This window comes from Podarcis pityusensis, assembly GCF_964106645.2.
Source record: "Podarcis pityusensis genome assembly, chromosome: 1".
Lineage (NCBI taxonomy): Eukaryota > Metazoa > Chordata > Lepidosauria > Squamata > Lacertidae > Podarcis > Podarcis pityusensis.
The window spans coordinates 60,283,683-60,310,781 of NC_138028.1; the positions used below are offsets into that span (position 1 = coordinate 60,283,683).

A 27,099-nucleotide genomic window follows, 5' to 3' on the forward strand; every position below is an offset into this window, starting at 1 on the left:
TCGTTACGTGGAAAATTATGTTTGTTATGCAACATATACTGCTTGTAGGTGAAGATTTTGAGTACACTTGATGGACCTTCAGTGAAATGATTTATCAAAAAACATTAATAATGTGGAAGTATTCCTACAGAAAAGGAAGGAAGGAAGGAAGGAAGGAAACATTGATCAGAAAATGATCACTTTTAGTATTGTATACATGGTATACAAATCCATTTTTTGAGCACCAAATAATGTTATTTATTTAAACACACATATTTATAGGAAAATAATTACTTCAAGAAAACGGAATTAAAAAGGCTGGTGCTTTTTTGAAAAGTATGTTGGACCAGGAGAACCTCTAAAAAACTTCAGTTACAAAATCTGAGCTCTCCACACATTGAACATTATGGACCCCATCCTTATTTGTCTCTCCTTCCTTGCCTCCCTAAATACAGATGAACCTATTGCAATCTGATGTCCTTAAGTAGAGAGCAGGTGCAAATGAAATGTGTGTTTGATTCAAGAAATGGTTTATAACAGTTCTGATGGATCAAATTAATCGGCCAAGATAAAAAGAAGAAGCAGAGATTCCTTAGGATCTCTTACCAGATTTAAGGGATATAAAATTCCCGCCAAGTACTACCTGTTTGCCAGTTGGCTAGTCTCAGTATATGGTACAAACCACATACACTAGGATCACAATTTGGCTCGTGCCAACATGGAAGTGACTTTTGTGTTGAAATTACTGTCTTGTCCATGGGTTTTATGTGTGTCAGTCCCATATAAATGTAAACTGTTGCAGGTACGCCAAGGTAAACAGTGGAGGGGAATGGATTCAGTGCCCTGGTCCAGCACTGGCTCCCTGTTCAAATCATCCCTCTGACTGTTTTGAACTAAAAACAACTTCAAGTCCATAGGAAATGCAATCATGGATCTCCTGGCATCTTGTCTAGTTTGGTCCTCACCTGAAACATCTTGAATTTGAGGCTGCTGATTTTTACTCTGACAGTTTCAAAAACACATTGTAAAAAAAACGCACACACACAAATAAAAATTCTATCCTGCAAAAGGTTTAGAAAATGATTATCAAAGGAACCCTTTAGCAACCAGTGGTCTAGCAAACACACTGCTTGCCCATCCCATGTTTCTGCAAATAAAGTAGTGCAAGACTTTGCTTTTCAATGTTTCTTGTGCTAATATTTGCAAAGCAAATGACCTTTACCTGAAACTGCATTTGGAATGCATTTTATTTCCAAGAGAGTTTATTTTAAATGATTCTGAATCCTTTCATCAAAGGAATGTCTTCGGTCAATAAAATATATGCATATGTACGTTCAATTGAATTGGGGATGAATTGGGGAAAATTATAGGCTTCCTATAGATGGTTGTCTGATTTGTTAGGGTAGCTTTGCACATGCACTTGCAGAGACAGATGCCTGTGCTTTGTAAAAGTTTTGCTTTTTTTGTTTGTTTGTAGCTCCATCTAGTGGTGGATGATTTCGTTAATATATTTGCATATGCCTGTGAAACTCAAGTGTTGTACGGCAAACCTGTTACTGTCAGATATCATTGCAGTTTCCTATTCTTGAACGTGAAACCCTCAGGAACAAAAATAGATGAAAAATTCAGCATCACTGTTTCTACCACAGACTGGTAGTTTCCTAACTTGTGGCTTGCCTGCAGAGCATAATTATAACTAGTAAATCCAACATAGCAAATGCTGACTGCAGTTACTGAACTGTAACTACTATCACTTAAAATGTTTGCATTTTTCTACTGTTTGTTTCATATATTGTAGTTCTTATTAGCTATTTTAATTGCTGTAAGCTGCTGTGAATGCAGTAACAGGACAGAATATAAATCTCTGAGTAAATAAACAGAAGTGGTGCTGTGGGTTAAACCACAGAGCCTAGGACTTGCTGATCAGAAGGTCGACGGTTCAAATCCCCACGATGGGGTGAGCTCCCGTTGCTTGGTCCCTGCTCCTGCCAACCTAGCAGTTTGAAAGCACGTCAAAGTGCAAGTAGATAATAGGTACCGCTCCGGCAGGAACGTAAACGGCGTTTCCGTGCATTGCTCTGGTTCACCAGAGGCAGCTTAGTCATGCTGGCCACATGACCTGGAAGCTGTACACTGCCTCCCTCGGCCAATAAAGCGAGATGAGCACTGCAACCCCAGAGTCGGCCATGACTGGACCTAATGGTCAGGGGTCCCTTTACCTTTACCTTTATCTAGCGTGAATGGTGTGTTATGCACTTTATTGGACAGAAATTAAACCAACATAGTGTGAAAAAATGGAAAAGCAGTCAGTCGGTCTTAGTTTTTCCAAGCAGTGCCCATAAGCATCTGTTTGACACTCTAGCTAATAATACTACTCTATATGTGCATCCTTACTTATGTGACTGAGATAACACATATTATTTCATTGTGTGGGCTTTGCTTTTGTAAACAATTCCAGTGTTAAGTAGACGATATATGTTTCAGCAATTATCTTGGTGCTCATGAAAGAGTTTCTAGGTTAAACATTAACAGATGCAGAGAAATAATTATACTCCACAATTGCATTGGTTTCCTGGATTGGGCCAAAGGTCTGTATAGTCCAATACTCCTTCTCTACCAGCAGCCAGCCAAGCTAGACTCCCTCTCTCTGGCTCTGTGCCTAATAAAATGACAGATTGATAGTTACTCATATCCATTGGCAAGCCCCTTGGACTGTTAGATTAATGACTGAATATGAGCTTGTTGGTGTTTTGGGGATAAGCAAATGCCATATTTGCTTAGAAGCAATTGAAATCAAGATATTGTAGCAGTGGGGCAGGGAAACTCAGTCCCAGCAGTGTTGATTTTGGACTTTTTAATTTGATATATAAGCTCATATTCATGTTTGCCCCAGAGGAAGGCAGCATTCCAGTACTGTGTTGCAATGACGCAATTGGATAACATCTCAAAAACTGTTATGGGACATAAACTCTTCCGCCTCTAGGGGAAGGGTGTTACCTTAGCGAACAATGCAGGCACCTAATACTGCTGGAAGAGGGTTGTCTGCCGTGCAAACAGATGTTTCTGTAGCATCAGTTTCATGAGACATGGCTTTTGGACATCTGCTACACACGACAAGAGAAAACGAGGAAGCCACATTTCTCACTGCAAGAGAAATAATATCGCTGTGCACATCTGCACAATTAGATGTGCCCCAGGAAACAATCCTGGGTGTTTAACTCAGGTGTATTTTCAAAGTACCCATCATGTGGCTTGCAGGGGGAAAGCATGCAGTAGCAGCTGGTGTGGTTGGGTAGTACAGCATAGCATCACTGCAGCTTGGACAGTGCTGGGGTGGAACAGGGTGGCAGCAAGGTCAGGGCTGTACCTGTGTAGATGCATGGACAGGTGGGAGTGCCTCCAGGTTGGTTCTGCTGGCATATCCGCCACCCTACTCCACCCCAGCACTGTCTGGGTAAGCTGCAAGAATACTGGTGTAAAGAGGACAGCTCCATGGCTCTGCCCTATCACACAACCTTCTCCCCATGCCAGGTAGCTTTGGTTTTCATATGTTGAAAACAGCATGTCTCAGAGTACCAGATGATGGGGACAATTTGTTTCATGCCCTCTTTGAGAGTACCCAGAAGAGATGGCTGGCTACTGAGGAAAACGTAGGCCACATTCACATCCTACACTGAAAGCACCACTATACAAATTGAACAGTCATAGCTTCCCCCAAAGAATTCTGGGAGTTGTGGTTTGTTAAGGTTGCTGAAAGTTGTTAGGAGACTCCTATTCCCCTTATAGAACTACAGTTTGCAGAGTGATTTAACAATCAGCCCTTCTCCACAAAGAACTCTGAGAATTGTTGCTGTGCAAGGAAGGGATCTGCTAACAACTCTCAGCAACTTTAACGAACTACTGTTCCCAGAATTCAGGGGTGGGGGTATGATTGTTCAAAGTGGTATCATAGCACTTTAAATGTATGGTGTGAATGTGGCTATACAGTGGTACCTCGGGTTACATACGCTTCAGGTTACATACGCTTCAGGTTACAGACTCTGCTAACCCAGAAATATTACCTCAGGTTAAGAACTTTGCTTCAGGGTGAGAACAGAAATCATGCTCCAACAGTGCGGTGGCAGCAGGAGGCCCCATTAGCTAAAGTGGTGCTTCAGCTTAAGAACAGCTTCAGGTTAAGAACGGACCTCCGGAATGAATTAAGTACTTAACCTGAGGTACCACTGTAATTCTAAACTAAGGAGACTTTTATTTATTGGGCCAGGTATTTTCAATAGTGGTTCCTAAAGTATGTCAGTTGCACATCTCTCATTTGTTTCCAGGTATATACCCCACTTCTGAGCATCGCTCATGGTGTCTATGCTGAAAGCGCCTCTACTCCACAAAATGTGGAGCAGCACTTCTTTGAAAAAAAGCAATGATGAGGCTTGCCATTAATTCCTTGATACAAATGTTGCAACACCCTCATTCTACTCATGTAACCCCTTTCTTGCTTGGCCGCTGCTCACTTTCTGAAATGGGAGAAAAATTGTGGTTGTCTTTTGCAAGAAATCTTGTGAAACGAGAGGTTGGAGCAAAAACCACTGATATATCAGGCAGACAGAAGGAGTTGCACACTAGCCTTGGTTAATTGGCAGAAGGATGTTGCCCTGATTTAAACTGAGGAGCAAAGAACAGTTGCTTCCAGGATTAATTAACTAGGTTTCGAAAAAGGTTTCTTCCTCCCCACAAGGGCACTTAAAAGTGAGAAGAGGGGCTAGTATGAAAACAGCTTGAGAGAAGCAGCAGAACAAATGTGTACAAATTCTTTGCTGTGTCTTGGTGTACAGATAATAACAGGAGGCTTAAAAAAAATTACAGTACGAATGCCCTTTTGTCAGCTGGCATGTGCTCCACTGTCATTCTCAGAATGGCAAGTATCTATGTTTTTACTGGCAACTAGATAGGAAAGTGAGCCAAAATATTTGTTACAGCCAAAACAAACCCAGTGGCCAAGATAAACCATTGCAGCCACATGTTCTCAGATCCCTCGCTGATCTATCTTGGGTCATGGGAAATTTTGTGAGGCCTCACTTACAGGTCTGTCCAAGCAAAGTTCTGGCAGGCAGCAATTTTGGTATCTTGAGGTTAGAAGGAATTGAATTCTTCTTGGTTTGTAAATATCTGAATATATCTATGACCTTGTATGCCTCTGCAAACCTTAGGAGGCCACAGGTGCTTGTTCTGAAACTGATTGACCCACCCAGGGGAGTTGCCTTGCCATAGATACCAGAAATCAACACAGCCAAGCAACGTAGAGAGGGGATATAAACAAGATCCTTGTGTATCTCCATCTTCTCTTTAGACTGAGTATGCCAAATCCAGCCCTACTCATGTGTAACACAAGCTGTAAATGTGCAACTAGTGATGCATTTTAAAAAAGTGGATTGGGATGTAAGTTTGAATGCACATCAGAAAGCGCATCCCATTCGCACAGTGCAGTTCAGACTACATCTTCTCTTGGATGTGCAATGTCTGACTGTAGTTCCTAAGCCCAGCACGTGATAACATGCATGTGAAACCTGCACAGGGTACATACGGGGCACCCGATTTTTTACAGCAGTGCTAATTTCTGTTTTATACAAATGTAATCACATCAATTTTTTTTTAAAAGATATTTATTAAGAGTTTACAAATTACAGAAAAAGAGAACAGGAAAAGAAAACAATAAAGAATTAGACAAAACAAAACAATACCTTACAATACATCAAAGAAAAAATAAAACAATACAATGAAACAACAAAGAAAAATAGAACAAAAACATTTTAAAACACATCCAACCTTTCCATATCTTTACCTTTCATATACTTGTTTCATCGACCTCCTCACACCTCTCTTTTTTGTATTCTAGTTCAATTAGCTATTTCAGCAAGTCCTTTCCATCTTTCTCAATTTTCGTTCTAAAATTTAACTTAAGACACTCTAACCTTAAATTTTCCACTTCGGTCCATTAACAATCTATTTTTACTTAGTTCTTTATAACATTTCTGCTAAAACCATATAACTTCATTCCAGCATCCTTCTAACATTCATTAATTTTGCAATATTTCTGTAAATATACTTTAAATTTTTTCCAATCTTCTTCCACCGACTCTTCTCCCTGGTCTCGAATTCTGCCAGTCATTTCCGCCAGTTCCATGTAGTCCATCAGCTTCATCTGCCATTCTTCCCTGGTGGGTAGATCTTGTGTCTTCCAATACTTTGCAATAAGTATTCTTGCTGCTGTTGTAGCATACATAAAGAAAGTTCTATCTTTCTTTGGCACCAATTGGCCGACCATGCCCAGGAGAAAGGCCTCTGGTTTCTTCAGAAAGGTATATTTTCATTTCGTTATAGATCATCTCCCAGAATGCCTTAATCTTTGGGCATGTCCACCAAAGGTGAAAGAATGTACCTTCAGTTTCATTACTGTCAGGGAACTGACATCGGAGCTAGAGGCGGAGGGAAGGCTCTCAAATGATGCTGGAGAAGGGCCCAGCAGGGAGAGAGGCAGCTCCGCAGATGGGGAAGCAAATCAGCGCTACACCAGGGATAAGGAGGGGCTGATGGGGGAATCGGCGAGAGGGCTCCAGGACTCTTCACCGGACACCAGCGGGGAGAGCACTGGTCCCCCGCTACCCATGCCCACCCTGCGCAGAAGACTTCCACGCAGAGAGAGTAGGAGGAGACTGGGTGTCAAACAACTTTTATGTTGGAAAAGATTTAAGAAACGCCCACTGACAAATTCTGCTAGCGACTGAGGCAGCCACGAAGTGAAGGGCTGCCCAGACTGAAAGGTTTACCAAGGCAACAAAGCCTGGAGAGGCGGCAACTTACACACAAGCAACCCATACTCATTATAATTACATTTCCAACATTTATTATCAGGCAAATGATAGATTTTTGCAAGCTTGACTGGTGTTATCTACCACCTGTAAATCATTTTCATTAAATTCTCTTTTAAGGCATTGCATGCCGTAAACTTCATACCAGTGGTCCATAACTGTTCCCAGTCAGCCATCATAATATTATGTCCAACATCTTGTGCCCATTTAATCATAGCAGATTTCACCATTTCATCTTGAGTATTCCATTTCAACAGCAAGTTATACATTCTTGACAAATTCTTAACTTTAGGGTCTAACAATTTTGTTTCCAACTTTGATTTTTCCATCTGAAAGCCAATTTTTTTATCCAAATTATACCCCTCCATTATTTGATAATAATGGAGCCAATCTCGTACTCTATTTTTTAATTTATCAAAACTCTGCAGTTTTAATCTGTCACCCTCTTGTTCCAAAATTTCCCAATACTTCGGCCATTTGGCCTCCATATTGAGTTTTTTCTGAGCCTTTGCTTCCATTGGTGACAACCATCTTGGGGTTTTATTTTCTAACAAATCCTTATATCTTATCCAGACATTAAACAGTGCTTTTCTTACTATATGGTTTTTAAACGCTTTATGTGCTTTAACCTTATCATACCACAAATATGCATGCCAACCAAATACATTATTGAAACCTTCCAAATCCAAAACATCCGTGTTTTCAAGAAGCATCCATTCTCTCAGCCAGCAAAAAGCGGCTGATTCATAATAAAGTTTTAAGTCTGGCAGGGCAAATCCACCTCTTTCTTTAGCATCAGTTAATATCTTAAATTTTATACGAGGCTTCTTGCCCTGCCAGACAAATCTGGAGGTATCTCTCTGCCACTTCTTGAAACAGTCCATTTTGTCCAAAATTTGCAGTGTTTGAAACAAAAACAGCATTCTTGGCAATACATTCATTTTTATCACAGCAATTCGGCCTAACAACGATAGCTTCAAATTTGACCATATTTCTAAATCTTTTTTCACTTCAGTCCAACATTTTTCATAATTATCCTTAAATAAATTCACATTCTTAGCAGTCATATTAACCCCTAAATATTTCACTTTCTTAACCAGTGTCAGTCCTATCTCCTTCTGAAACTTCTCTCTCTCAATCTCTGTTAAGTTCTTTTCTAATACCTTAGTTTTCATCTTATTCAGCTTAAAACCTGCCACCTGACCAAATTCTTGGATTAATTCTAATACTCTTTTAGTACTAGATTCTGGCTCCTGTAAAGTCAATACTAAATCATCAGCAAATGCCTTCAATTTGTACTGTTTCGCTCCCACTTGTATACCTTTTACCAATTGGTCCCTTCTAATCATATTTAACAAAACCTCCAAGACCGATATAAAAAGCAATGGAGAGATTGGGCAACCTTGTCGTGTTCCTTTCTCAATCTTAAATTCTTCCGTCACTACATTGTTCACAATTAATTTGGCCTTCTGTTCTGAATAAATTGCACTTATCCCGTTTCCAAAACCTTGACCCACCCCCATCCCCAATAAATTCTTCTTCATAAAACTCCAAGAAATGTTGTCAAAAGCTTTCTCCGCATCCACAAATATCAAAACTGCTTTGGTATTAATCTTCACTTGTAATTTTTCTAAAATATTAATTATATTCCTCGTATTGTCAGATAAGTGTCTGCCCGGGAGAAAGCCCACTTGATCTTTATGAATTTCTTCTGTTAACACCTTTTTTAATCTTTTAGCCAAAATATCTGCAAAAATTTTGTAATCCACATTAAGCAATGATATGGGGCGGTAATTCTTAAGTTGTGTCTTTTCAGTCTCTGTTTTCGGTATAAGTGTGATATAAGCTTCCTTCCACGACTCTGGTGCCTTTTTCCCTTCCAGTATTTCATTACAGACTTCCTTTAAAGGTTGTATTACCCATTCTTTCAAAGATCTGTAATATCTTGAGGTCAGTCCATCCGGTCCTGGAGATTTACCTAATTGCATATTCTGAATGGCCCCTTCCACTTCCTGTTCCGTTATTTTGTGGTTCAACATTAATTTATTTTCTTGAGAATTTTTTTGTAGTCCATTCATTTTCAAAAATTGGTCAATGTCCATTTCTTTCTGCTTCTCCTGTGTATAAAGTTGTTTAAAATACCTCTGGAAGCACTTTCTAATTTCCACTGGATTTTGTATGTTCTTTCCTTCTACTTCCAAATTCGTAATAGTATTAAGTTTTTGTCTTTTTTTCATTTGCCAAGCCAACAATTTACCACACTTATTTGCCGATTCGAATGTCTTTTGTCTCATCTGTTTAATCTTCCATTCTATTTCCTGATTGGTCATTTTCATATATTGTACTTGATATAACTTTATCTCTTTCAAAATCTCCTGGGACTTTGGTTTCGCCCTCAATTTCTTCTCCCCTTCCTTTATTTTTTCCAAAATGTTGTCTTTTTTCTCATTTTGCATTCTCTTCTTAATTGCATTCTGTTGTATCAAAAATCCTCTCATGACTGCTTTACTTTACATGTAAAGTATTGCACTTGGGCAAAAAAAATGAGAGGCACAAATACAAGATGGGTGACACCTGGCTTGAGAGCAGTACATGTGAAAAGGATCTAGGAGTCTTGGTTGACCACAAACTTGACATGAGCCAACAGTGTGACGCGGCAGCTAAAAAAGCCAATGCAATTCTGGGCTGCATCAATAGGAGTATAGCATCTAGATCAAGGGAAGTAATAGTGCCACTGTATTCTGCTCTGGTCAGACCTCACCTGGAGTACTGTGTCCAGTTCTGGGCACCACACTTCAAGAAGGACACTGACAAACTGGAACGTGTCCAGAGGAGGGCAACCAAAATGGTCAAAGGCCTGGAAACGATGCCTTATGAGGAACGGCTAAGGGAGCTGGGCATGTTTAGCCTGGAGAAGAGGAAGTTAAGGGGTGATATGATAGCCATGTTCAAATATATAAAAGGATGTCACATAGAGGAGGGAGAAAGGTTGTTTTCTGCTGCTCCAGAGAAGCGGACACGGAGCAATGGATCCAAACTACAAGAAAGAAGATTCCACCTAAACATTAGGAAGAACTTCCTGACAGTAAGAGCTGTTCGACAGTGGAATTTGCTGCCAAGGAGTGTGGTGGAGTCTCCTTCTTTGGAGGTCTTTAAGCAGAGGCTTGACAACCATATGTCAGGAGTGCTCTGATGGTGTTTCCTGCTTGGCAGGGGGTTGGACTCGATGGCCCTTGTGGTCTCTTCCAACTCTATGATTCTATGATTCTATGACTTGCATCCCAGATTACTCTTTTTTCCACAGTAGTGCTCATATTTATCTCAAAATAGTCTCTCAAAGTTTTTGGGGCCTTCTTAGTAAATTCTTCATTCCTAAACAAAGTATCATTCATCCTCCATCTAAAGGAACCAATTGGCGACAGTTTCATTTCCATCTTCACAGCATTATGATCGGAGCAGGTCTTCGTAATCACATCAATTTTACAACCAGTTCAACTCTGTCTCCACCTAAGTATGTGTGTGAACATCTGATGATTCACAGGACATTGGAAAATATGTATGAGCTCCTTAATTACACCCTGGGCCAGAGGGTACAGGTTTCTGAATGTAAACACTAGGAGGTGCTTCCCAATTGCTTGCATCTGCAAGAGAACTTTAAAGGAGCAGCGTCACCCAGCTATCAGTTGATGTCCCTTCCCCCTTAAAAATTCAAGGATTTGTGAGCAAGGCCAACCGTATAATGAGGTGTGCGTCTTGGCAAATTGCACTTTCCATCTGCTGTCTGTGAAGCTGCCTGTTGTTGTCACCAGCATGGTTGGCTGGCAGCCGACTTTTCTGCCTACTGTGATTAATGTTGCGGTGGCAGCAGTGGTGGCAGCAACTGTGACTCACCCTCATTCACCCTAGAGTCTTTCTACTGTTAATGGAAAGCAGCTGGCAGTTGTGCTCTTCAGACCACCACAACTGGGGCCCCCTCCTCAGAATAAGGCATTGCAGGTAAGCTGGCCCCAGAGAATGCCTGTGCCACTGCTGCATTGCATCAATGGTGGTAAATGCTATTTCTGTGACTGCTCCTTCCCTCATCCGCACGCCTGATCTCCTGTTTCAGACATCATGATATGCAATGTTTAGCTGCTGGTATATCATGATGCTGAAAACCAGATATCGCTCAGCCCTAGTCTGTTTTTTAGTATACCTAAAATCCATTGCTTATTAGGGGCTACCGCACATTTTGTTTTTTAAATAAATGCTTTGCAGAGGTAACTACCATAGAGTTATCAAAATTTTTCAAAAGCAGGGGGTCTGTGACTTCACTTTTGAAAAATAGGGGGTCCTCAGTAATTAGCTAATTGGGAACCATTGATCTAGAGGATGAAAGCCCATACTGAATATGTGGTTGTTGAAGTAGGTCACAAGTTGAGTTTGAATATGTTAGATTTGTTTGGGTGGAGATAAGAATGTAGCAGTGCTTGTGAAGCAAGATAGAGCATGGATTTACTTGAGTGTTGAGTAACATGAGCAAGATTCTGATGTGTGTCTGGTGCCCCTTGTGATGGACGCTTCATATCAGTCTCATTGTTCATGTCAATATTGTCTGGAAAGCATCAGTTGTACATTTCCACCTGCCACTTTAGATTGAGAGTTTATTTAATCTTTGCTTAGGGTGAATGCCTTTTATATTCATCTCTGTACATTGACTCATCATGCTCTTTCCCTCCCTTTCCCCCTTGTACTCATCATGCTGTAAATGTTGGGTTGCTGAAGCTTAGGGGTTTTTAAAAGGCGAGGAATATAAATAATAATGATACCATACCACCTACCTGTCCATGAATGTATATGGCATTCTATAGAATTTAGTAAGCCAAAAAAATAAGTGCCTAACCCAATGGTATTTAACAACTACAACCTGATCACATATACCCCCTGTTAGTTCAGAGGATGGCTGCATCTGGCTGTGCTCTGATGTCCACCGATCCCATCCTCGTCGCCAGTGTAGAATGGTGGGTAGACATGGCAGACGACACAGCACTCCCCCTTTCAGGCAAGATACTCAAAAAGACATGGTGATGCAGCTGCAGACATTCCTGAATGAAAATGATTATATAGGCCCATTCTACTCTGGGCTCAGGAGTGAATCTGACTTGCTTGCCCTGATGAATGAACTGTTATCAGAAGAGGGATGTAGGGAGTGTGATCCTGTTCCTCTTGCTAGACATCTCTTTGGTCTTTGTTCTTTGGTCTTTGTTCTCTTTGGTCTACCATGGCTCCAGAAGGTAGCATTGGTTGAGTGTTTCTCAGCCTCCTCCCTCTGAGCTAACCTTTTAATATTGGCTTTAAAGGAGGATGAAACAGCTTCATAGAGGAGACAGCTATCAATGGCTATTAACCATGATGACTATGCTTTGCCCCCACATATGGAGGCAGAAATGCTTCTGGATACAGTGCTGGAAACCACAGCAGGGGAGAGCAATCCTGTGCTTGAATACTGCTTGCTGGTTTCCCACAGTGAGAACAGAATTCTGGACTAGATGGGCCATTGGCCTGAGATAGCAGGCTCTCTTTATCTTCTTACAGGGTGTCACACAGCACTACTGTTCAAGTGCTATTTAACATCTGCATGGAGCTGTTGTGGGTGGTCATCTGGAGCAAGGTATCATTGGTATGCCAATGATACCCAACTCTACTTCTCTGTAACATCTGAACTGGGAATGGCAGAGAAGGCTCAGGTCTGGGTGCAGTGGTAGGCTGGATGAGGGCTAATAAGCTGAATCCTGGCAAGATGGAGCCTTTGTGGGTGAGTGGTTTCCGGGTTTAGGAGGTAGTTAACTTGCCTGCCCTAGATGGTGCAAGTGTGTTGTTTGGGGGTGCTCCTGGATTCAGATCTGTCATTGGAGGCACAGGTGTCTTGTTCTTAACATCAATTGGGAAGAAAGCTGCGACCAGGATAGTTTGACCACAATTACCATGCATTGGTAACCCCAAGGTTGGATTACTGCAATGTGTTCTGTAAGTGGGGCTACCATTGAGGATGATCCAGAGACTGCAGCTGGTGTAGAACAGATTATTTGTAGTGGCAAACTACCAATGGCATAGAACACCCTGCTTGTAGGATTTGCACTGACTGCCAATCTGCTATGGTCCAAATTCAAGGTTTGGCATCAATATATAAGGTCCTATGTGACTGAGGACCAGGTTACTTGAGAGACTGCCGTATCCCTTATATATCCAGTAGGTCACTGTGGTCTGCAGGAGAGCTTCTCCTGCAAGTTCCAAAGATCTCTGCACTTTCTGTAATCAAGTGAAGATATATTTGTTCTGATGAGCTTTCTGAGCTGGATGAATAGGTCTCTGCCACGGGTGTCTACTAGGTACTGCTTTTACATTTTATCTGCTGTTTTCTGTGGGTTTGTTTTATTGCATTTTGCCTGTTGCCTTGAGACGTGTGCGGAAGATTTTCAGGGTCCAAAACTCTGAAACAATTGGCTTAGATCCTAATGCTAACAAATCTCACTTGGTGAAGGCTGAACTGCAGTGTAATCAAACTCAAGTGCAATTTGAACTTTGTAACCTTTCCAGCATTTCATACCGGGGCCCCTCAACAGTGTTAAAAATAAATTAGCACGACTTGGTCAGTTCAAAAGGCACAGTAACATTAAACAACTTGGCTTAGAAGAACAGGACTTGATCTCGCTGACTAATGAAGAGAGCTGAAAACTCTACTTATATACCGTATATGGCTGTATGATTTCAATGTGATTAATAATAATTACAATGTCATTTACGTTATCTTTTCTGAATGTGGTGTTTGTTTGAATTGCTTTCTGTTGGAGCAGGCTTTCTGCTGATTTTGTTAAATATTGAAGCATTGCAACTAAATACACAGTGGGACAGAAAGGCTGGCTTTGGGGGTTTCTGCTAACTCGTCTCCAGAATGTCAGTGCACATACTTCCCTTTTCACCTCCATACACTCCATTACATTGCGTCAGCTCTGAGGGTTAGGGTTTGAGACAGCTCTCAAGATGCTGGTGCTGTTGCAAGATCAGAGCTAGATCCGTATTTGTGATAAGCAGGAGATTGTTCTCAATGCTATGCATAAATAGTCCGGGGTGTGTGTGTCACCTTGTGTAATGAAAAGTGAGATACAGTGGTACCTCGGGTTACATACGCTTCAGGTTACACACGCTTCAGGTTACAGACTCCGCTAACCCAGAAATATTACCTCGGATTAAGAACTTGCTTCAGGATGAGAACAGAAATTGTGCTCTGGCGGTGCGGCGGTAGCAGGAGGCCCCATTAGCTAAAGTGGTGCTTTATGTTAACAACAGTTTCAGGTTAAGAACGGACCTCTGGAATGAATTAAGTACTTAACCCAAGGTACCACTGTAAATATATAGGCAATAAATTAATGAGTCCATGCTGCTGCCATTTCAGTGAAAGGCTTGCTGCATGCTACAATACTGTACATTGGATTTGTCCACTAGAGGGAAATGTGATCAAGAACAGCAAGCCAGTGGAATTCAACAGACTGCATATTTTGTTTGAGATTTTCCATTGTTTGATTCCTTAAGGTAGTAAAACCAATATTGTCTCTTCAGTACTTGTTTTCTGGCTAAGCCTGAAAAGGGATAACAGAAAAACAGGCCGGTTATTTCATTTTTAGCATACCTGAGCTTTCAATTTTATTTCGAATCTCTCCCGTGAGGTCATTGGAAGTTTATTTGCCCCTGGCCATACAGAAAAATGGGTGCATGCAGTTTCATCTCTGTTCATTTCAAACAAGCTGGGAGATACTAGGCCTGAAAACCGACTCTAGGCAAAAGTCGCTTTGTTCTTAACCTTCCTCAGCTGAATATTTTTTTAAAAGGGGGGTGCAGGTGGGCAACACATTATAACCTCATTATTATGGAGATAAATTTTGAAGCTCTGTTTGACCTAAGATATGTCTTATTCAATCCCAATGGCATCTATCATTATGCAATCCAGTGAACATATATTTTAGCAAGTACCAAGTTCTTAAAGTTTGTTATGTTTTGATATCCTTTGTATTTAAATTCCTACCTAGAAACCACCAGCCAACATAGCACTAATGGATAATAGGTATCATGTGATTTTAGGACCCTGGGTTCTATTTTTAATTAGGTTTTTTAGATATATACATACATACACAAACACACACATTGTAGAAGTATTATTTTTTACAATAACAGTACGGTAATAACTTTTGTATGGCATTCATTTATGGGGGGGGGGGGCATGTATACCGCCACCTTGAGCTCCTTGGAGAAAAGGTGCAATAGAAGTCTAATAAACAAATAAAATGAAAGTGGCATTGTACAGTGGTACCTCGGGTTACATATGCTTCAGGTTACACACTCCGCTAACCTAGAAATAGTGCTTCAGGTTAAGAACTTTGCTTCAGGATAAGAACAGAAATCGGGCTCCGGTGGCATGGCGGCAGCAGGAGGCCGCATTAGCTAAAGTGGTGCTTCAGGTTAAGAACAGTTTCAGGTTAAGAACAGACCTCTGGAACAAATTAAGTACTTAACCCGAGGTACCACTGTACTTCGTTATGTTTCATACTCGCTATCCGATTTCCTATTCCATGGGTTCTTTCAGCCCAGTTGTCACCATCGATCTTAGCAGGATGCTGACTGGGTGGGATAAACCCCACCATCATGATTGTTAATATTCACACACTTTCTCCACCTGTAGGGGATCATGTCACAGTGAAACAGCTCCCATACAGCTGGGTGTGCTTGTGAAGCGGAGCTCAAAGAGCAATGGAGGACTGGGACATGAATGTCTCAACGTTCCTCCAACGTTCCTCCTTCATTCATGTTCTAGGCATGTGATAGTGCCTCCTGAAGATTTGTGACTCAGTGATCTTTTCTGTAGGGGCTCTGCCAGGACAAGGGACTGTTGCACATCCCTGTCATAATATTCAGTGACCTCTGTTTGTCTTAGTTGTTTTCCTCATAGATCTTCCCTCCCTGTAAGCTTATTTTTTAGACTATGCCGCTTACAAAACAATTTCTTATGCAGTTTGAAGCTCATCTAAGATACCACATAGCAAGGCTAGACTGTACTATTAGATTAAAAGCTAATGCTTAGAGTATGTTGAGTGGATATGTACTCAAAGAAGGTCTTTGGAGTTGACTAAACACTGTGGCCTTGTGACAACAAAGCCATGGACAAGTTCATGACCAAACTACACTCTGCCTGACTTCATTCATCAGTTCAAGTTTTGTAGACTGAAACTTGAATTGACCCTAGCCATCTGGCTATATATTTCTTAGTTTTCACATTGACAAAACTTGTGGGCAGACTTCACATACTACTCTTTGTCCAGAAAGATCAAGTTGAAAGGAGATGGTGGTCAGTTAAGACTGATGGGTTGACAGACTAAGGGAATAAAATATGGTTTGGCACAGAAATCTAGCCAAGAAAAAAAGAAAGAAAAACAAAACTATTCTGAACTGACGTGTCGGGTTTCCAGTAGTTCTAGAGAAATTATGGGGCTTTGCTCTCTCATTTTTTTGAGCACTGCTGCCCATCTTTTAACACAGCAATCCTTGTGGGCCAGCATAGGTTCTTACTTTAAAGTTACCACATGGACTTCCAGATCCAACTCCTGCTGCATTCCAGTTAGGAAGCCAATTGTGATTTAATGGATAACCCACCCAAAACCACAGCATATTAAATAAGCTTCCCTGCTTGCAAAGGAACAATTAGGAGCTCACTCTAAGCTCCTAGTTTTTCCTTTGTAGCTGTGTTTGTACCTCACCTCACCTGACAGCAGGTGGGCGTCATCAGGACTTTGGTCTTTCAAATTTCAGTGGCACCCTGTAGGGGGCCAAATATCAAAGGAGGGCATAAGAGAAAGGGGAATCTTTTCTGTATTTTTCTGTGGACTCCCTTGACCTCCTCCAAACTTTGGCAAAAATCAGAGTTTTCCTATTAGTATTTAAAGCCCATACCAGCTTGGGACCAGTTTGTCTGAAGGATGCCTTGCTCCATACTTGCCTACTTGGCCACTTCAAGCTGTGGAACTTTCACTTCTACAAGTTCCATATAATCATTCCACAGTTAGAAGTTGTATCTTTTCATGTGGTGGGCACCCTTGCTATACTGTGTTAGATGCCTGTTTAAGAAAAAATATTATTTCAGCAATCCTACTCAGACATATAATTTAGTTACATATACTTGTTTTTTTAAAATTTGCTGACTTTATCTGTGGTGTCATTATTTTATATATGCTGTTTAGCTATTCTTTAAAAATAAGAGAGAGCAGTATATAAATTTTGCTGAGTAAAAAATCCATGTGACAAATGTCCTAGGTTTGGAGGACCCTCCACAACAGCATGAAAGGTAACACTGCAGAGGGAAGATGAATTCACAGAAAACCACCTCTTATTTTTTATGTCAACCGACGTCTGTGCTGGATCAAAAGCCATTCTTCAACCAGCATGTTAGCAGTGGATTTAACCCAGGCAGACTAGAACAAAGTAAACATGGGTTCAAACATTCAACTTTCTTTGTTCACCTTAATAGGAATTATATTTATAAATAGAAGAAAATAACTCAAAACACAAGTCAAACATAAAACCACCAGAGGAGGAGGGGACAGGAGAGAAGTGATGACAAAATAGTAATAAAAACTTAGGCTGTGTACACATTGCCAGTTATTCCGGCTCCAGCACACTCCCAGCGTTGGTGTTTGAAGCTGTGTACACATGACCTTAGCCACAATCTGTATCTATCCTGCAGTTATTTGGAGAAATACTGCTGTTTGATGCACTTTCCCTCAAACTATCTACCATCCCATCTGAAAGTGTAAGCCATCATTTATATACCTCCCCCAAAAGCCCATCCCAGAATGTTGGCTCCATAACAGAGAAGGTCTAGTCAATTCCTCCAGCTGTTGTCATCTCTTTGTAAAATGTTTTCAACAGGTTTGATTCTGCATTAGATAATAATAATAATAATAATAATAATAATAATAATAATAATAAATTTTATTTATATCCCGCCCTCCCCAGCCGAAGCCGGGCTCAGGGCGGCTAACAACAATAAAACACTACAAAATGTCACTAGATAACTAGATAACACTAGATAATGTCAGGTGCTCCTGTAAATTGGCAACTGAAAAATAGGCAAGACTTAGACTGCTAAAGTGAAACCTACTGTACCTGATCTCGTTCAGTGAATGGAAGTAGGAGTGAAAAGCATTACTTAAGGCATCTTTTTAAAAAAACAAAAACAAACAATGACTTGGAATGACTTTGCTGTACCAAACAAAATGTTTGAGGTGCAAGCAGCTGGCAAAAGGAGAGAAAAGTTCAAGAGTTTAAGTTGCCAAGGGAACTCAGAAGCAGTTGGTTTATGCCAGTAAATTGGTAACAGAGGAGGGGGGAAGCATCCCCCCCTTTTGCCTAGAAAAGCATATATATATATGTATGAGGTTGAATTTCCATTTGCGGTAAGTCCTTTTAATGCTCTATTAATAACAGTTGGATAAATAAAGGTTGTACACTGAATGCGACTGTGGAAAATGAATTTTATGACCCATTACTAGTTGTAGAATAGCACTGTCATTGAGAAAAATCCTGAGATAATCAGGGAAATGAATCAGATAATTCTTTTGGTAGCTTATGCTTAATTCATTAATTAATTTCGGTCATCCCCATCTGCCATTTTTAAGCTATGCTAAACTACACCCTTTAGATGTTTTGAGAAAGTGCTGAAATTTAATAATTTGCATAGAAATCACAAAAGTTTAAGGGATTCTCTGGGTTAGCTCCCCAAATGCATTAAAACCAAAATGCCTCAGTGTGTCATTTGCACTTTCCAATATTCAAATGTGTTTAGGCAGTGTGTGTTGAGTTACTTTAAGAACACAAAAGTCATCAGATCAAAGGTCCGTCTAGCCCATCATCCTGTTCTTACAGCGGTCAATCAGATGCCTATGGAAACCCTGCAAGCAGGATCTTAGTACAACAGCACTCTTCCCCACTTGTATCTGCAGGTAAATGGTATGCAGAGACATATTGTAGAAGTAGAATATAGCCATCATGCTTTATCTTCAGAGGAACCCTGTGAGGTAGGTTAGGTTGAGTAGCCTAAATTCACCCAGTGAGCTTGACAGCTGAGCAGGATTTTAATCCATACTTCTCCAGTCCAATCCTAAAGCTATCAACGTTTCAATCTACATTGGCCTAATTTGCACTTTATGCTAAGGCAAACCATGGCTTAGCCTAAATGAGCACATAGGCTCTGGAAGAGGAGATTGCAGCCACTTTGCACCTCTGCTGCTGTTGCTGCTGTACTGTGCTGAGGTAAGCCATGGTTTGGCTTAATGTGCTCTCTGAACCCTGGATCATGGTTCAGTTCTCTCCAGAGTCTGACCACAAACTGTAACCCGAGATTTGTCCTGTAGAGTTTACAGTTTGGGCTTTGTCTGGAAGAGCTAAGCCATGACCCTGTGCTCAGTGTAGCAGCAAAATGACTGGAAAGGAACAAAGTGAATTGGCTTAGAATGATTGTGGGAACCAGGCCTCTGTAGACATTATTTTAACTGCAGCTTCCTATGTAACCATCCACAAGTGATAATCTTTTTCTACATTTGGTTAAAAGAAGGCACCTATTCTTGCATGCTGCTGCTGTTAAAGACACAGTTACTGAGGCTGACTGAAAAACTGGCGCATTTTGTTCATTACATCACACTGGTTTTCTAAGGTGGTTTTTGATTGATAGTGAAAAAGTTCTGAAACAGAAGCATCTAAGCATCATAGTGCTTAATGACTACCTCTTTCTTGCAATTGTTTTATGAAATGGTAATGTTATGTGTTATAAAAAAACCATATTGGTGTTTTTGCACTAGAATAGTGAGATTTAAAAAATAAAATAAATAAATAGACTAGATAACCGGGTAGCAATCATTAAATATGTCCATAATCTATTTTCATCTACTGGTGGTTTGTATTCATGACTGTATGAGGATTCCACAGTTGAGTTCAATAAATATCCCAGTGAAATACATTTTGGATAACCATTCATTCAAATCTATGTTGATATCTCCAATACATGTTGCAACCTGTTGGGCTAGAGGGTCACAGACTTTGTCGTAACCTGCCTGCCAAAGTTAAGTAAACTTCCCCCTCAAAAGCTGTGCTTCTGTGGAGCAATAATTCAGCACAGCAAATGGGGGAACTTCTTACTTACAGTTTCTCTGGCACACTGGCCCTAACCCCAAATCAATGGCAACCTTAAGAAGGAGAGCTTTATTGGGTAGGAGAAGTCCATTTGCTCCGTTTTCCCAATAGTTTTGCTAATTGCAAAATCTAAGATACCTACATACAAATACACATAATGTATCTTGGTGAGGGGGGTGTTATTGTTGAAGGAAGCAGAACAGCACATTATTCATAGCTATTCACACTGTTATTTTTAATCAGATATTTGGGTACAAAATATGTCCTGATAGTGAAGAATGGTGGCTGCTGCTGTTTTTGGACAAGCAGAAAGATTAGACCACAAACATGCATTTCTCTCTCTCTCTCTCTCTCTCTCTCTCTCTCTCTCTCTCTCACACACACACACACACACACACACACACATGCAGCTATTCCACTGATTTGAACCTCCTTAAGCTACACTCATGAGGTTCTGTTTCCTTTCCTGTTCCAACATGTATGTCAGGAAAGGTGGTGATAAATAGGCACCAACTACCCAAAGGGGGGTTGGGGGTGGAATGCCCTGTCATTGTGACATGTGGGAAAGTCAAAGTTCATTCAGTGTTTCGTTTTTTTCAATGCAATGTAGTGCCATGGCAAATGTTGCTGGTGCAGGAAAAGAGGGTTGTGGTTATATTAGTGTTTTTAAATGGTTGTAAGTGAATAGGAACTGGAAGGATAAGATGGAAATGTCTATAAACAAGAAAGGATCTGCCTATTAGGCAGGAGAAGCTAACTCTGTTGAGGGGAGGGGTAAGCAGTAGCTGGAATAACAGAAATGGAGTTCACTCATGCTTTTGTTTATTTATAAAATGTATATTAACTGATTGGACAAAGTCTAGCCTCATAGATTGTTGGCCAAAATCTGATTGGTATCAGTGGAAAGATTTAAGCATGTGCTTGCCTGCCCCACTGAAATCAGCAGGGTTTCAGTGTTCTCAAATTTGATTGACTTCTCTAGTACACATTCTGTATGTGCACCTGAGATTTTAAAGATTTTAAAACTGTATACATCTAAATACATTAAGTTTGAACGCAACGAAAAGGTGTTTTAATGTGCATGGAAAGAAGACATTGGTCAGACCATTAGGATGGCTGCAGTATTCTGTTAAATACTGCCTTGGTGGCAAACCTGTTAGTTACTGTGGAATATATGTGTGTATTTGTTTATATTTGTGTATATGTTCTCTGTGGCACTTATTCCATGTTGAATGAAATGTCCTTAAATACTAGCACTTTTAACTCGGTCTGTTACATAACTGCTGAGTTTTCTTCTTCCACTTTAAAGGTTGATTTTTGTAAGCTCCTGACAAATAAATGAATGGAGGACTAGTGGCAAGCTAGCTTCTATTAGTGCCATTGAAACTGGACTCCTTGTTTATGCAGTTGAGAGAAAGTATTGTGTCTTGTCCCCATGGACAAAGCAGAACTGAGAATAGCCCTGTCCCTAGTTTAACTAGCTTAGCAACCTCTTTGTGAAACCCCGGAGGGGCAATTGTCTTTTGTTCTTGAACCCAGTAGAGACTCACAAAGCTAACTTACATCCATTGCACTTTTTTTCTTGCCTTCCTGTTGCATGAGAAGTTTAATAATTGAGTTAGGCAGCACAGTCAGGTTTTGTCTCTTAATGTTGACAGTATAACACTAGGGTTTCAAAAAATGGGTTAGTGCTTCTGTGGACTAAGGGTTGTTTTCTGTTAGTCACTTCAAGATGATCAACTTTAACAGCATTTGGACTGGCCGTGTGATGGGGGAAGGCTTCTTTTTCTCTTACTCACGGGCAAAGATAAGTCTCTAGAAGAAAAATCAGTGAGTGGCAATGAACTTTGCAAAACTAAAGGACGTCTTCAGCCTCTTCAGATAATTTGGTCACTGTCTCCAGAACTGCATTGGAAGGAAATAGCTCTTCAGGTTACAGTTTAGTCAAGTATGTTATTTTATTGAAAGTTTACCAAAGCTTATCAGTTTGTTGGTTTTCTTATTGTTTATTTGATGTACATTTGGATTGTATTGCCAATTTGGAAACAATCTAGAAGAAGGGGTAAAGTGCACATATACCATGCATTTAGAGTTTTTTCTCCAGTGTTCATAAGCTTATTCATTCATACTCCTGTTTGCAAAAAAACAACAATATATGCATCAATCTCTATCTTATAGCCAAGCATATTTTACATGTGTATGTGTTTGGATGAATTATTTGCATTTATTTTACTTTTAATATATTCAGCTTAATAGATATATTTTAATTTCAGCTGGACTGGTTTGATATAGATATTTATTCTTTAGGGGTAAAGGATGGTAATAACACTTACTTTATCATTTTAAACCATTATAAAGCATTTTTAATGTTGTTTGTCAGAAATGCTCCTTTTATTTCAATGCCAGTGTTTTATTTTATCCTGTCTTTTCCAAAGAGATAAACTATATTCATAACTTGTTTTAAGTTCTTAAGTGTGACAAATTTACACTCTGTTAAACTCCGTGAAATGAACATAGTGATGCTATAGCCGGCTAATATACTGAAGAGTTCATGTGTGAGTGTGATTGCATACTGCAGACATGGAAGTGGGTGTTTTGATGACAGAAAATATGCAGTAGTAATTCCAACATTTTCAAGCAAGAGCCTCTCAATTCCAAAATGTTATGCAAGCTGTATGACACCCAGTGGCAATGAGAGGTCTGCTGCTGATATTACCAGCCCCTGCTACCACTGGAATAATTTCCTTTTTACCCTGTATTCCCAATTATATGAAGATACTAGAAGGATAATCCTGCCTGAAAAATAAGTTTTCTTACCCATTTACTTATGAAGATAACCTCACAATATTACCAGCCCATTCCTAGTTGGAAGACATTATTAATCAATCAATTAATTACATTGATATCCTACCCCTCCTTCCAAACGAGCCCAGGGCAGCAAACAAGAAGTGTCCATACAATAAAAACAACTTAAAAGCAATTCCCGTACACATGTAAACTGAGAACGATACGGGAAAGTCTACAGTAGGCACAAAAAAGACAGCAGAGATGTCATCTAATATTCAAGGGAAGGGAATTCTGAAGGGTAGATGTTAAAATACTATATGCTTGGTTCCTATATTGTGCAGAATGGACCTCCTGATAAGATGGTATTTGCAAGAGGCCCTCACCAGCAGAGCTCAGTACATCAAGGTAGCAAGACCTTTGCCATGCTTCTAACATGCCACATTCCCCCTAAAACTGACTTTTAACAGAATTCATGGTAAATGTAACGTGTAAAAAAGCTCTTGTGTTTTATTCCTTGGCAAAATTTAGTTTCAAGTAAATGTGCTCCAACTTTACATCTCTCAGTGTTGAATTTAGTGATTATACGATGTGCATGCATTTTTCTATCCTATTGTTACCCTTTGACTTTTTTGGTGAAGGATAATATAAAAATGAATTGCTAGCTAGCTAGGTTGACTGATCTGGTAAACTTGCAACACAAATGTGTTTCTGGTGTTTTCAAAGGTACATGACAGATGGTGGATTGGGCCTTTACACTCGAAGGCTAAACCGACTTCCGGATGGGATGGCTGCTGTACGGGAAACTCTGCAACGCAACACCTCGCTGGGCCTGGGCGATGCAGACAGGTAGGCCTGCACCTGCCATTCTTTATTTTTACATTCTGTATTTTTACACTCTTGTGAACTGTGTTCTACTGCAAGCACAAAGGAAAACTTGTGCCTTTTGAATAGCCTGCGAATATATTGCAAGGAAGTGGAATTTAGCCGTTGTGATTTTGAGTGGGATCTTCTGAGGATACTTGAGTTAAGGTATTTAAGTGGAGTGGAAATTAGGCACATTTTCTATGACAGCACATCTGGACAGTTATTTCGATGGTTAATTGGTAATGGAATAAAACTGAGACACAGTAGCTTGTTGAAGAGTTTATGGCAGAGGTGAGATTTTATCTACCCTGTTTCCCCTGCACTGTGTGACCTCAGAATGCAATAAATAAATAAATAAATAAATAAATGGTGTCTGCAGTGTAAAGACGTTGACTGAAAACAAAGCCATATGGCTGAACCAATTGAAGAAGGCCATGCAGGTTCTCACCCTGCCCCAGAGTCTTCAGTCAAACTGTGGGAACGTATTTTTCTGACCTCATGCCAGTCCATAAGACCTGGAGACCAAAAAGCAAACTCTTTTCCCGAGCCACACCAAGAGATAACTTGCTTATTATTCAAAGTCAGCTCTATCCTTCCCAATACCCAAAGTCAACCTATGATAGGGTTGCCATATGTCTGGAATTTCCTGGACATAGCCGTGATTTGGCCATCGGAAAAAGTGCCTGGGCGGAAACAGCTTAAATGTCTGGGAGAATCAGGACGTATGGCAACCCATGTCAGAAGTGTAGATTTTGGCTCAACAACTTTTGTGTCTGGATTGAATTTCACTTGTGATGGTGTAGTGGTTAAGAGCGGTAGTCTCGTAATCTGGTGAACCGGGTTCGCGTCTCCGCTCCTCCACATGCAGCAGCTGGGTGACCTTGAGCCAGTCACACTTCTTTGAAGTCTCTCAGCCCCACTCACCTCACAGAGTGTTTGTTGTGGGGGAGGAAGGGAAAGGAGAATGTTAGCCGCTTTGAGACTCCTTAAAAGGACTGAAAGACGGGATATCAAATCCAAACTCTTCTTCTTCTTCTTCTTGTGATGTCAACAGATTTTTAAAGCATGGAAAAAACAACCCTTACTCCGTCTCCACCATATTTTCCCCCATCTTGAATCTCAACCCCTCTAATTATAATGCTAGTAGTGTTATGCTGTTTTACTCTGTAAGGCATTTGAGAGAAAAATGGTGGCAACTGGCCACATCACAGTAGTGGGAAGTGGCACTTTTGCTAGACTTTCAAACATAAAGGGTGGAGGGGGGTAGCAGTAGACAGCATATTCAGCATTACTGTTAAAAAGATGAGGGGAGGGGAAAGGAAACAGCACGGCCTGCAAAATAATTTTTAATACTTAATCCCAACTCCGAAAACTGCCAAAATTGCCATTCCAGTTCACATAATTTGCGAACAGGGCTGGCAAATTTGTTGGAGAGGCATTTCCACTCAGCCCTAGCTATAATTAAAACATTATTAAGTTGCTCTTAAGCATGATTCATGAAAGAATATTCTAGAGACTGGATTTATTTCCCTTTGAAACTGTATAAAGCTGAATGTCCCAAGACTGAGCCAATCCAACACTGGACTTGAATGTCACAGTAAAATGGCTTATTGCTAAGATATCCCCAGTGGAGCTTTTCCGTTTCCAGCTGCTCAGCTTACTTGTGCTATCTCATTAGTTGTAGATAGAATGAAGATTTCTCCATATTAACTGTATTAGCATCAAACATGGCCCTTACAAGATACATTTCCCCCTGCAGCAGACCAGCAGATCTGGATGTGGAAAATTAATTTAATGCCTGATTGCTAGGTTAATGGGGATTACCTTAATAACAGCTGAGCTTACCAGTTTATTTGTATTTTTGTGTGCACAGGCATACACGCCACTCACAATGAATAGCATCTGAAAGCCCCCTTTAATTTAGATTTGTTTTGTTTATTTTAAAAGGATGTAAAACAGACAAAAATAGTTTCAGCTTTTCTTTATTTACTGTGTTGGGTTTACCCACCTGGTTCTGGGAGTTATTACCATATTTTTCGCTCTATAAGACGCACCAGACCATGAGACGCACCTAGTTTTTGGAAGAGGAAAACAAGAAAAAAAAATATTCTGAACCTCAGAATCCAGAACAATAGGGATTGCTGTGCAGCGAAAGCAGCGATCCCTCTTGCTGTTCTGGCTTCTGGGATAGCTGTGCAGCCTGCATTCGCTCCATAAGACGCACACACATTTCCTCTTACTTTTTAGGAGGGAAAAAGTGAGTCTTATAGAGCAAAAAATACGGTAATTAATTTCAACACCTGTGCAAGCCAAAGACTTCTCTCTTTTTTTTTTTGGTCACAGAATGGTAAAAGAGACTAGACATACCAGGTCCGGCCCTCCTAAGAGGTAGAGTGAAGCACTGCCTCAGGCAACGGCAACCCACCCCATCACTACTGGAGAAATAGCAGCAGCAGCGCCAATATCCGGCAAAATCTCACCGGAAATTGGTGATATTTGGCCAGAAACCAGCGCTGGCCGCCAGAGGCAGTGGAGCAGGGCAGCACTTCCCCCTTTTGCCTCAAGTGGCAAAACGGGATACATCACCCCTGAGACATAGGTGTAGGTACAGAGTTCTAGGAATTAAACTCTGTTTTCCAAATCTAGATCCCAAGGCCTTTGTTTGTTACAAAAGTGAATGTGCAAGAAGGTTGGAAAAACACCAGCTGCCAGATCTGCACATCTCCCAGGTGCCACCCTTTAACAGGGAAAGGTTGTCAGGATAGGAAGAAATTCCGAATCTTCGCTGTTTTCTTTCTTATTCTTCTGTCTTCTTCTGGTGGAATTTTCTGCCCACTGAGGATCTCCAGGCCTCATCTCTTTCTTCTTTTAGGAGGCTAGTAAAACATTCTTATTTTAAAAGGCCTTTTATCTTTTTTTGGGGGGGGAGGGTTTATAGCTGCATTGTTGTTGTTAAACCTTCTTCAATAAGAACCCAGCCCTGCACATATATATGGTCACACACACACATCGATCGTGCGTAAGTAAGTGGGGGGCAGGGGGGACGCCTGTACAAAATTTTGATAAAATACTCTTCTGAAATGTACAGTTGAAATAGGCAGGAGGAAAGGCCTGTAGCCAGTTAGACAGAGGAAGGCATGCAGGACATCATGCACTAGAGCAGGACAAATTAGTTCTGCCTAGCAGCAGCTTTAATTAGTATTTACACTGCAAAAACATGAGGCCAGACAGAGGACAATCCACAACCTGAATCCCTGTAGGTGACAACAGGATTCAGACAAAGGAATGGAACATACTGCGTTCAAACTGGTCGGACTAACTGCTTTGCTAGCATTGTTAACTTCTACAGTAGAGTTTCCACTTTTTGTAAAATGGAAGCTGGCCAGACCTGAGA

The 27,099-nt window shown here is 40.6% G+C and overlaps 1 protein-coding gene across 9 annotated transcripts in view; it reads left to right on the top strand.

Moving 5' to 3' along the window:
• NAV2 (neuron navigator 2) overlaps nucleotides 1–27,099 on the top strand; it is a 528,711-nt gene that overhangs the window by 414,094 nt on the left and 87,518 nt on the right. For all 9 annotated transcript variants that reach the window (XM_080982305.1, XM_080982307.1, XM_080982300.1 and 6 more), the window contains one exon: nucleotides 23,565–23,687. In XM_080982305.1, coding sequence (XP_080838431.1) covers nucleotides 23,565–23,687 — 123 coding nt within the window. The remainder of the gene's footprint in view (nucleotides 1–23,564; nucleotides 23,688–27,099) is intronic.